Here is a 12,433-nt window from a genome sequence, read left to right as displayed (position 1 = left end):
CTCATTTTGTGTGACTGTAATATTATGTGCATTTTTTTAAACTCATTTTATGTTGTGTGTATGGGTGTGGAGGGTCGGGTATTCTATCTCATTTCGTATGACTGTGCATTGCTCATTTCGTATGACTGTGTATTACTCATTTTGTGTGACTGTAATATTATGTGCATTTTTTTAAACTCATTTTATGTTGTGTGTATGGGTGTGGTGGGTCGGGTATTCTATCTCATTTCGTATGACTGTGTATTGCTCATTTCGTATGACTGTGTATTACTCATTTTGTGTGACTGTAATATTATGTGCATTTTTTTAAACTCATTTTATGTTGTGTGTATGGGTGTGGAGGGTCGGGTATTCTATCTCATTTCGTATGACTGTGTATTGCTCATTTCGTATGACTGTGTATTACTCATTTTGTGTGACTGTAATATTATGTGCATTTTTTTAAACTCATTTTATGTTGTGTGTATGGGTGTGGAGGGTCGGGTATTCTATCTCATTTCGTATGACTGTGTATTGCTCATTTCGTATGACTGTGTATTACTCATTTTGTGTGACTGTAATATTATGTGCATTTTTTTAAACTCATTTTATGTTGTGTGTATGGGTGTGGAGGGTCGGGTATTCTATCTCATTTCGTATGACTGTGTATTGCTCATTTCGTATGACTGTGTATTACTCATTTTGTGTGACTGTAATATTAAGTGCATTTTTTAAAACTCTTTTTATGTTGTGTGTATGGGTGTGGTGGGTCGGGTATTCTATCTCATTTCGTATGACTGTGTATTGCTCATTTCGTATGACTGTGTATTACTCATTTTGTGTGACTGTAATATTATGTGCATTTTTTAAAACTCATTTTATGTTGTGTGTATGGGTGTGGAGGGTCGGGTATTCTATCTCATTTCGTATGACTGTGCATTCCTCATTTCGTATGACTGTGTATTACTCATTTTGTGTGACTGTAATATTATGTGCATTTTTTTAAACTCATTTTATGTTGTGTGTATGGGTGTGGAGGGTCGGGTATTCTATCTCATTTCGTATGACTGTGCATTACTCATTTCGTATGACTGTGTATTACTCATTTTGTGTGACTGTAATATTATGTGCATTTTTTTAAACTCATTTTATGTTGTGTGTATGGGTGTGGAGGGTCGGGTATTCTATCTCATTTCGTATGACTGTGCATTACTCATTTCGTATGACTGTGTATTACTCATTTTGTGTGACTGTAATATTATGTGCATTTTTTTAAACTCATTTTATGTTGTGTGTATGGGTGTGGAGGGTCGGGTATTCTATCTCATTTCGTATGACTGTGCATTACTCATTTCGTATGACTGTGTATTACTCATTTTGTGTGACTGTAATATTATGTGCATTTTTTAAACTCATTTTATGTTGTGTGTATGGGTGTGGAGGGTCGGGTATTCTATCTCATTTCGTATGACTGTGCATTGCTCATTTCGTATGACTGTGTATTACTCATTTTGTGTGACTGTAATATTATGTGCATTTTTTTAAACTCATTTTATGTTGTGTGTATGGGTGTGGTGGGTCGGGTATTCTATCTCATTTCGTATGACTGTGTATTGCTCATTTCGTATGACTGTGTATTACTCATTTTGTGTGACTGTAATATTATGTGCATTTTTTTAAACTCATTTTATGTTGTGTGTATGGGTGTGGAGGGTCGGGTATTCTATCTCATTTCGTATGACTGTGTATTGCTCATTTCGTATGACTGTGTATTACTCATTTTGTGTGACTGTAATATTATGTGCATTTTTTTAAACTCATTTTATGTTGTGTGTATGGGTGTGGAGGGTCGGGTATTCTATCTCATTTCGTATGACTGTGTATTGCTCATTTCGTATGACTGTGTATTACTCATTTTGTGTGACTGTAATATTATGTGCATTTTTTTAAACTCATTTTATGTTGTGTGTATGGGTGTGGAGGGTCGGGTATTCTATCTCATTTCGTATGACTGTGTATTGCTCATTTCGTATGACTGTGTATTACTCATTTTGTGTGACTGTAATATTAAGTGCATTTTTTAAAACTCTTTTTATGTTGTGTGTATGGGTGTGGTGGGTCGGGTATTCTATCTCATTTCGTATGACTGTGTATTGCTCATTTCGTATGACTGTGTATTACTCATTTTGTGTGACTGTAATATTATGTGCATTTTTTAAAACTCATTTTATGTTGTGTGTATGGGTGTGGAGGGTCGGGTATTCTATCTCATTTCGTATGACTGTGCATTCCTCATTTCGTATGACTGTGTATTACTCATTTTGTGTGACTGTAATATTATGTGCATTTTTTTAAACTCATTTTATGTTGTGTGTATGGGTGTGGAGGGTCGGGTATTCTATCTCATTTCGTATGACTGTGCATTACTCATTTCGTATGACTGTGTATTACTCATTTTGTGTGACTGTAATATTATGTGCATTTTTTTAAACTCATTTTATGTTGTGTGTATGGGTGTGGAGGGTCGGGTATTCTATCTCATTTCGTATGACTGTGCATTACTCATTTCGTATGACTGTGTATTACTCATTTTGTGTGACTGTAATATTATGTGCATTTTTTTAAACTCATTTTATGTTGTGTGTATGGGTGTGGAGGGTCGGGTATTCTATCTCATTTCGTATGACTGTGCATTACTCATTTCGTATGACTGTGTATTACTCATTTTGTGTGACTGTAATATTATGTGCATTTTTTTAAACTCATTTTATGTTGTGTGTATGGGTGTGGAGGGTCGGGTATTCTATCTCATTTCGTATGACTGTGCATTGCTCATTTCGTATGACTGTGTATTACTCATTTTGTGTGACTGTAATATTATGTGCATTTTTTTAAACTCATTTTATGTTGTGTGTATGGGTGTGGTGGGTCGGGTATTCTATCTCATTTCGTATGACTGTGTATTGCTCATTTCGTATGACTGTGTATTACTCATTTTGTGTGACTGTAATATTATGTGCATTTTTTTAAACTCATTTTATGTTGTGTGTATGGGTGTGGAGGGTCGGGTATTCTATCTCATTTCGTATGACTGTGTATTGCTCATTTCGTATGACTGTGTATTACTCATTTTGTGTGACTGTAATATTATGTGCATTTTTTTAAACTCATTTTATGTTGTGTGTATGGGTGTGGAGGGTCGGGTATTCTATCTCATTTCGTATGACTGTGTATTGCTCATTTCGTATGACTGTGTATTACTCATTTTGTGTGACTGTAATATTATGTGCATTTTTTTAAACTCATTTTATGTTGTGTGTATGGGTGTGGAGGGTCGGGTATTCTATCTCATTTCGTATGACTGTGTATTGCTCATTTCGTATGACTGTGTATTACTCATTTTGTGTGACTGTAATATTAAGTGCATTTTTTTAAACTCTTTTTATGTTGTGTGTATGGGTGTGGTGGGTCGGGTATTCTATCTCATTTCGTATGACTGTGTATTGCTCATTTCGTATGACTGTGTATTACTCATTTTGTGTGACTGTAATATTATGTGCATTTTTTTAAACTCATTTTATGTTGTGTGTATGGGTGTGGTGGGTCGGGTATTCTATCTCATTTCGTATGACTGTGCATTACTCATTTCGTATGACTGTGTATTACTCATTTTGTGTGACTGTAATATTATGTGCATTTTTTTAAACTCATTTTATGTTGTGTGTATGGGTGTGGAGGGTCGGGTATTCTATCTCATTTCGTATGACTGTGCATTACTCATTTCGTATGACTGTGTATTACTCATTTTGTGTGACTGTAATATTATGTGCATTTTTTTAAACTCATTTTATGTTGTGTGTATGGGTGTGGAGGGTCGGGTATTCTATCTCATTTCGTATGACTGTGCATTACTCATTTCGTATGACTGTGTATTACTCATTTTGTGTGACTGTAATATTATGTGAATTTTTTTAAACTCATTTTATGTTGTGTGTATGGGTGTGGAGGGTCGGGTATTCTATCTCATTTCGTATGACTGTGCATTGCTCATTTCGTATGACTGTGTATTACTCATTTTGTGTGACTGTAATATTATGTGCATTTTTTTAAACTCATTTTATGTTGTGTGTATGGGTGTGGTGGGTCGGGTATTCTATCTCATTTCATATGACTGTGTATTGCTCATTTCGTATGACTGTGTATTACTCATTTTGTGTCACTGTAATATTATGTGCATTTTTTTAAACTCATTTTATGTTGTGTGTATGGGTGTGGTGGGTCGGTTTTTCTATCTCATTTCGTATGACTGTGCATTGCTCATTTCGTATGACTGTGTATTACTCATTTTGTGTGACTGTAATATTATGTGCATTTTTTTAAACTCATTTTATGTTGTGTGTATGGGTGTGGAGGGTCGGGTATTCTATCTCATTTCGTATGACTGTGCATTACTCATTTCGTATGACTGTAATATTATGTGCATTTTTTTAAACTCATTTTATGTTGTGTGTATGGGTGTGGAGGGTCGGGTATTCTATCTCATTTCGTATGACTGTGCATTACTCATTTCGTATGACTGTGTATTACTCATTTTGTGTGACTGTAATATGTGCATTTTTTTAAACTCATTTTATGTTGTGTGTATGGGTGTGGAGGGTCGGGTATTCTATCTCATTTCGTATGACTGTGCATTGCTCATTTCGTATGACTGTGTATTACTCATTTTGTGTGACTGTAATATTATGTGCATTTTTTTAAACTCATTTTATGTTGTGTGTATGGGTGTGGAGGGTCGGGTATTCTATCTCATTTCGTATGACTGTGCATTGCTCATTTCGTATGACTGTGTATTACTCATTTTGTGTGACTGTAATATTATGTGCATTTGTTTAAACTCATTTTATGTTGTGTGTATGGGTGTGGAGGGTCGGGTATTCTATCTCATTTCGTATGACTGTGTATTGCTCATTTCGTATGACTGTGTATTACTCATTTTGTGTGACTGTAATATTATGTGAATTTTTTTAAACTCATTTTATGTTGTGTGTATGGGTGTGGTGGGTCGGTTTTTCTATCTCATTTCGTATGACTGTGTATTGCTCATTTCGTATGACTGTGTATTACTCATTTTGTGTGACTGTAATATTATGTGCATTTTTTTAAACTCATTTTATGTTGTGTGTATGGGTGTGGAGGGTCGGGTATTCTCTCTCATTTCGTATGACTGTGGATTGCTCATTTCGTATGACTGTGTATTACTCATTTTGTGTGACTGTAATATTATGTGTATTTTTTTAAACTCATTTTATGTTGTGTGTATGGGTGTGGTGGGTCGGGTATTCTTTCTCATTTCGTATGACTGTGTATTGCTCATTTCGTATGACTGTGTATTACTCATTTTGTGTGACTGTAATATTATGTGCATTTTTTTAAACTCATTTTATGTTGTGTGTATGGGTGTGGTGGGTCGGGTATTCTATCTCATTTCGTATGACTGTGTATTGCTCATTTCGTATGACTGTGTATTACTCATTTTGTGTGACTGTAATATTATGTGCATTTTTTTAAACTCATTTTATGTTGTGTGTATGGGTGTGGAGGGTCGGGTATTCTATCTCATTTCGTATGACTGTGTATTGCTCATTTCGTATGACTGTGTATTACTCATTTTGTGTGACTGTAATATTATGTGCATTTTTTTAAACTCATTTTATGTTGTGTGTATGGGTGTGGTGGTTCGGGTATTCTATCTCATTTCGTATGACTGTGTATTGCTCATTTCGAATGACTGTGTATTACTCATTTTGTGTGACTGTAATATTATGTGCATTTTTTAAACTCATTTTATGTTGTGTGTATGGGTGTGGAGGGTCGGGTATTCTATCTCATTTCGTATGACTGTGTATTGCTCATTTCGTATGACTGTGTATTACTCATTTTGTGTGACTGTAATATTATGTGCATTTTTTTAAACTCATTTTATGTTGTGTGTATGGGTGTGGAGGGTCGGGTATTCTATCTCATTTCGTATGACTGTGTATTGCTCATTTCGTATGACTGTGTATTACTCATTTTGTGTGACTGTAATATTATGTGCATTTTTTTAAACTCATTTTATGTTGTGTGTATGGGTGTGGAGGGTCGGGTATTCTGTCTCATTTCGTATGACTGTGTATTGCTCATTTCGTATGACTGTGTATTACTCATTTTGTGTGACTGTAATATTATGTGCATTTTTTTAAACTCATTTTATGTTGTGTGTATGGGTGTGGAGGGTCGGGTATTCTGTCTCATTTCGTATGACTGTCTATTGCTCATTTCGTATGACTGTGTATTACTCATTTTGTGTGACTGTAATATTATGTGCATTTTTTTAAACTCATTTTATGTTGTGTGTATGGGTGTGGAGTGTCGGGTATTCTATCTCATTTCGTATGACTGTCTATTGCTCATTTCGTATGACTGTGTATTACTCATTTTGTGTGACTGTAATATTATGTGCATTTTTTTAAACTCATTTTATGTTGTGTGTATGGGTGTGTAGGGTCGGGTATTCTATCTCATTTCGTATGACTGTGTATTGCTCATTTCGTATGACTGTGTATTACTCATTTTGTGTGACTGTAATATTATGTGCATTTTTTTAAACTCATTTTATGTTGTGTGTATGGGTGTGGTGGGTCGGTTTTTCTATCTCATTTCGTATGACTGTGTATTGCTCATTTCGTATGACTGTGTATTACTCATTTTGTGTGACTGTAATATTATGTGCATTTTTTTAAACTCATTTTATGTTGTGTGTATGGGTGTGGAGGGTCGGGTATTCTCTCTCATTTCGTATGACTGTGGATTGCTCATTTCGTATGACTGTGTATTACTCATTTTGTGTGACTGTAATATTATGTGTATTTTTTTAAACTCATTTTATGTTGTGTGTATGGGTGTGGTGGGTCGGGTATTCTTTCTCATTTCGTATGACTGTGTATTGCTCATTTCGAATGACTGTGTATTACTCATTTTGTGTGACTGTAATATTATGTGCATTTTTTTAAACTCATTTTATGTTGTGTGTATGGGTGTGGTGGGTCGGGTATTCTATCTCATTTCGTATGACTGTGTATTGCTCATTTCGTATGACTGTGTATTACTCATTTTGTGTGACTGTAATATTATGTGCATTTTTTTAAACTCATTTTATGTTGTGTGTATGGGTGTGGAGGGTCGGGTATTCTATCTCATTTCGTATGACTGTGTATTGCTCATTTCGTACGACTGTGTATTACTCATTTTGTGTGACTGTAATATTATGTGCATTTTTTTAAACTCATTTTATGTTGTGTGTATGGGTGTGGAGGGTCGGGTATTCTATCTCATTTCGCATGACTGTCTATTGCTCATTTCGTATGACTGTGTATTGCTCATTTCGTATGACTGTGTATTACTCATTTTGTGTGAACTCATTTTATGTTGTGTGTATGGGTGTGGTGGGTCGGGTATTCTATCTCATTTCGTATGACTGTGTATTGCTCATTTCGTATGACTGTGTATTGCTCATTTCGTATGACTGTGTATTACTCATTTTGTGTGACTGTAATATTATGTGCATTTTTTTAAACTCATTTTATGTTGTGTGTATGGGTGTGGAGGGTCGGGTATTCTATCTCATTTCGTATGACTGTGTATTGCTCATTTCGTATGACTGTGTATTACTCATTTTGTGTGACTGTAATATTATGTGCATTTTTTTAAACTCATTTTGTGTTGTGTGTATGTGTGTGGTGGATCGGGTATTCTAACTCATTTTGTCTGACTGTGTATTACTCATTTTGTATGACTGTGTATTACTCATTTTGTGTGACTGTAATATTGAATTAGTATACAGTTTAATTTGTTTTAAAGATATATTTAATAATACTTGGGTTATTTACAGAGTTAATATATTATATAGTAGTATTTTTTATATTAACCCTATATTAATTTGATTTAGTTAAGAAAATTGATACAGAGTTATCTTTATAGAAATAATACTTTAAATTTTTTGTTACAGATTATTACAACTTTCTGGAATCTTTTCACGAGTGGAATTTTCGAATTTAAGTGGCTTTTTTGTAAGCTGTACTGTTCCTTGTACTGTCATCGTTATCTTCTAATTAGAGGAATCTGCTTGCTTTATTATTCATCAAATTTATGCCAGGCTGTAATTAAAGTGTTAAAAACTTAACAATACCATGATTTTTCATGAACATTACCAATTAACTGATATAGTATCAATATTTTTATATGATATACAAATGCTTACTGACAATTTACCACAAATTATTTTACATATAATTTACATTTAATTTTATATTTAATTATGTTTGATTTGTGTTCTATTAAGTGTATATATATACTATATATGTTTTAATAAAATGCTACAAAAAAACCTACTTGGTATTTTTTTTCCGAGTTTGCTTTGATAATTATTGAACAACTCTGATTTAAAATCTTTCTGATTGACCCTGATCTTTGTATGGAATCATGGAGATCTAGAGAAATGATTCTGTTTTCCCCTGTTCTGTTGCTACCCTTACGATTAACTCTGTTATTACAATATAACAGAGCCATCGAATAGTATTTTCGAATGTTTTGTTTCATTTTATTCCCCAATGTGTCTTAAGGTTGAAAAAAATGCCAGCTTTCGTGATGATTTTAAGGTAAAAAAAACAGGTAAAGATTTTAATAATATCTCAAAATAGCATACAATGCCTTTTATGTAGAGTTTCATTGCAATGAATTTATTTATAAATACTAGTTAGAATATCTCCACATCCATATTTATTTCATTTAATGCCCATATAAAAAATCATTATAATTGAAAAAGGTTTAATTCTAAAAAAAATGACACATTGTCATCTCTGCTAGAGTTAGCTAACTAGAAAATAATTCAGGTTAAGAAGAGTTAATCACTATATAGAATACAGTTATATTCTATATAAGTTTTACAATATTTCATTCATGTCAACAGGGTGCTCTACAAATGGGGATCTGTAATTAGCAAGCAAAACAAACACTATATTCTTAGAAGAACAAATAACTGGTGTTCATGAAAAACTGCATGAAATATTAAATTTTCACGTGCTTTTGTAAAAACTGAGATATATTTTTAAATTATATGTAATTAAATTAAATGAGTTGCGATGAGTGATATATATATATATATATATATATATATATATATATATATATATATATATATATATATATATATATATATATATATATATAAACGTAACACATTCTTGAAAAAAGAAGGAAGGAAAAAACCCCAAAGCATTTACGCATGATATTTATTTTTTTCAAATCTCTTCTTAATGTACTTCATGAATAATCAATCATTTACAAAATAATTTAAGAAAAATTACTATCGCAGCAGAATTCGGTTATAAAATATTATACAGCTAAAATTCTGAAAGCAAATACAGAAAAAAAAATATATATATACACAGAAATCAATACAAACATATGTACCTTTGTACTATGTTATTACTTTGTTGCAGAATGCCTTGATAAATATATCTATCTACTCTTTAATTTGTTGTAATCCTGTAGAAAGAAAAAGAGAGTACATATAGTACATTTATTTGATTTGAATTAACTCGCATGCGTCTGGAAAAAAATATATCCTTGCAAACCTTTCTTGCAACGATTTTTTAAACATAATTATTAGAGGATTTCACCACTAATTTAAAAAAAATATCATCAAAGAAGGCTCTTATTTTATTAAGCATTCAATTAATCCCTTCACCTCAAGTGCATTGAGAGTTAGATTTTTATCGGATGTCATTGATACGTGACACCGATATGCTCATAGAGTTATAAATAAGTTTTATATAAGTTAAGTATAAGTTTATTACTCTATGGATATGGTTGACACTGAGTGAGATCACACACACAAAAGGATCAAATTTAAATTAAATAGTTGCCATTTTTGAAGAAGATAATTCTGTAGTTCTCTAATCCGGGCCGTTAATATATATTTTACGAATCATTATAAGAAATGGAATAAAAAACGTGTGTAGGGATCAAAATCAAATTAATATTTAGGAGAGAAAAAACAAGCACGCTGCCGAACTTTGATCAAAAACATGATATAACGAGGTTAATAAGAGATGAAGGATTAAAATAATTTGAAATTATTTTTATCGAGAACAAAGTTTGAAGGCGTTTGTGATCAAATGCCAAGTATATTTTAAAAAAATCAACAGTTTTTTTTTTTGTCTTTTCCTGATTCAAAGAATATTTGGTTAGAAAAATTTTTTCTCCAGATATATCAAATATTTCAATATACATATATCAGATATTTCAATATACATATATCAGATATTTCAGTATACATATATCAGATATTTCAATATGACATACTAGAATAAGTTATTAGTAAAATCATAGGAACCCTAGTACTTAAGTTTTTGAATTTTAACACTGTATAAAAAGTTCATGTTCATTTCATCATTTTGATATTTTCTCCGTTACAATTACAATACTATTAGCTCGAATTTTATTAAGATGTTGACGAAAGACATCCTGATGACCCGTCAAATTTTCAAACAGTAATGTAGAAGAGTCAGAAGAAGTAACAAGTCATTTTTCACTTTTAGGAAAAAATTGTAAGAAGGGAAGCAGAAAATAGATCAGTTTATTGAATCAAAATATACAGGCAAGTTCTTCATAATTCCAAATTCTTGACGTATCAGTTTTATTATAAAGCATTTACTCTGGTTTTTGGAGTGGTTAGTAGTTGTATAAATGTTTCTTTTTTTTTTCCTTGCTTGAATAAGAGTTTAAGAAAACAATCATATTTTGCATTGCAAGTAAAGAGGAACCACGGAAATATCTTTCAGATTGCTTGATTCCAATCAAAAGCTCAGTAATCGTAATTAATTTTTTTTTTTGATGAATAATTTTTTTAGCATCTTTGAGAGACTTTTTTGTGAATACGAGGGTCACTCTGAAATTTTTGAGATACAACTAGGTTTTTAAAGTTGCACTTACAAAATTTTAGGTGTTCAAAGTAGTCTCCTCCAGCATCAATGCACTTTTGGAATCGAATTTTCCTCAGATTAAATGCCTCAAGCCATTCATTTCTTGGAATAGATGAAAAAAATGTATTTATAGCCACATCAATCTCTTCTTCTAAAGGAAAACGACGTCCACATAAGTTCATTTTTAGATTAAAGAATAGCCAAAAGTCACACATGGCTAAATCAGGTGAATACGGCGGATGTTCTATCACTTTAATTTGCTTTTGTTTAAGAAACTCAACTGTTAATCCGGCTGTATGTGAAGATGCATTGTCATGGTGAAGCATTAGTCCCCTAACATTCACTTCTTGCAGAATTTCTGGAAGACATTTAGTGGTATACCAGTTTGCTGTTACTGTCTGTCCTTCCAACTTGATGGCTTTGACCAATCCCGTACTTCTGAAGAAAGCGGCATACATCACTTTTTTCAGTGCGCGTTGTCTTTTCATCTTCGTGGGATCATCTTCAAAGACCCATACTTTGCTTTCTTGACGCGTTGAAACGTCAAAAAACGGTATGTACGTTTCATCACCAATTACAATTTCAGAAATGATGCTGTGGTCACCATCATTTAGCAATTTAAGAGTTTCTTTACTGATTCTGACATGCTCCTCTTTTTGTCGTTGAATTAGATTATGGAGAACCCAACGGCAAACTACTTTTTTCATATGTAATTCTTCATGTTTAATTTTGTGTATGGCTGCGGATCTAATGTTAAGTTCCTTCTGTATAATTTGATAGGTACAGCGATTATCATCCTTTAACATTTTTCGTATAGCACACACGTCCCGCAATGGACTGATCGTTAAGACACGGTTCCCAGCAGATCACCAAAGTCAAGCATCACTGGCAACGGTCAGTGTGCAGGTGGGTGACCACTTGGATCAGTCTGTGTAGGAACCGAGGGTGTGCGGTATTGGTCCTCGTTAAACTGTGCTACCGTAGAGTGCCCGACTTCGCGCGCAGGTCGTCGGGCTACCGAAGCGGGGGTGCCATCCCCTCCGCAGAGGATCAAAATTGTGATGGCATGTCTTCGGATCATCCTCCGGGATGTTTCCCAGACCGTCGCCAATAGCCCATTGTGCAGCTCTAGTGCGACGTAAATTAACAACAACAAGTATAGCAGACACATTATCCGGGATTACTGGCCTTCCTGTGTGTTCTTCATCCTGAAGAGAATTGCGAACCCTGCTAAATTCTTTAAACCATCTGAATACAGTAACACGAGCTGGAGATCACCAAATGCTAATTGCAAAAGCTGAACGCATTCTTCTTGATTTAATCCTGCTTTAAAATCGTAGAAAATCATAGAGCGAAAATGTTTACGCGTCAACTCCATTTTCTCTTCTGTTTAAAATTTATTCTACGCTAAACAAGTTGAAGTAAGTCGG

The 12,433-nt window shown here is 33.4% G+C and overlaps 2 protein-coding genes across 3 annotated transcripts in view; one reads left to right on the top strand and one right to left on the bottom strand.

Annotated features, from left to right (window-relative positions):
* LOC122272057 (uncharacterized) overlaps window positions 1-8,408 on the top strand; it is a 45,703-nt gene extending 37,295 nt beyond the window's left edge. For both annotated transcript variants that reach the window (XR_015435365.1, XM_087167390.1), the window contains exon 2: window positions 8,027-8,408. Coding sequence is in view for 1 of the 2 variants with exons in the window: in XM_087167390.1 (XP_087023516.1) it covers window positions 8,027-8,129 (103 nt within the window). In the remaining variant the exon portion in view is untranslated. The remainder of the gene's footprint in view (window positions 1-8,026) is intronic.
* Window positions 8,409-10,927: 2,519 nt separating this feature from the next.
* LOC147806903 (histone-lysine N-methyltransferase SETMAR-like) lies at window positions 10,928-11,809 on the bottom strand. The gene has a single exon (XM_087168628.1). The coding sequence runs from the start codon at window positions 11,807-11,809 to the stop codon at window positions 10,928-10,930; it is 882 nt and encodes a 293-aa protein (XP_087024754.1).
* Window positions 11,810-12,433: the final 624 nt, after the last annotated feature.

The sequence above is a fragment of the Parasteatoda tepidariorum genome, chromosome 7, assembly GCF_982258835.1.
Source record: "Parasteatoda tepidariorum strain Cologne lab strain chromosome 7, Ptep-v5.0, whole genome shotgun sequence".
NCBI lineage: Eukaryota > Metazoa > Arthropoda > Arachnida > Araneae > Theridiidae > Parasteatoda > Parasteatoda tepidariorum.
Note: the sequence above shows the minus strand (reverse complement) of the source record. Positions and strands in the feature narration are given on the sequence as shown.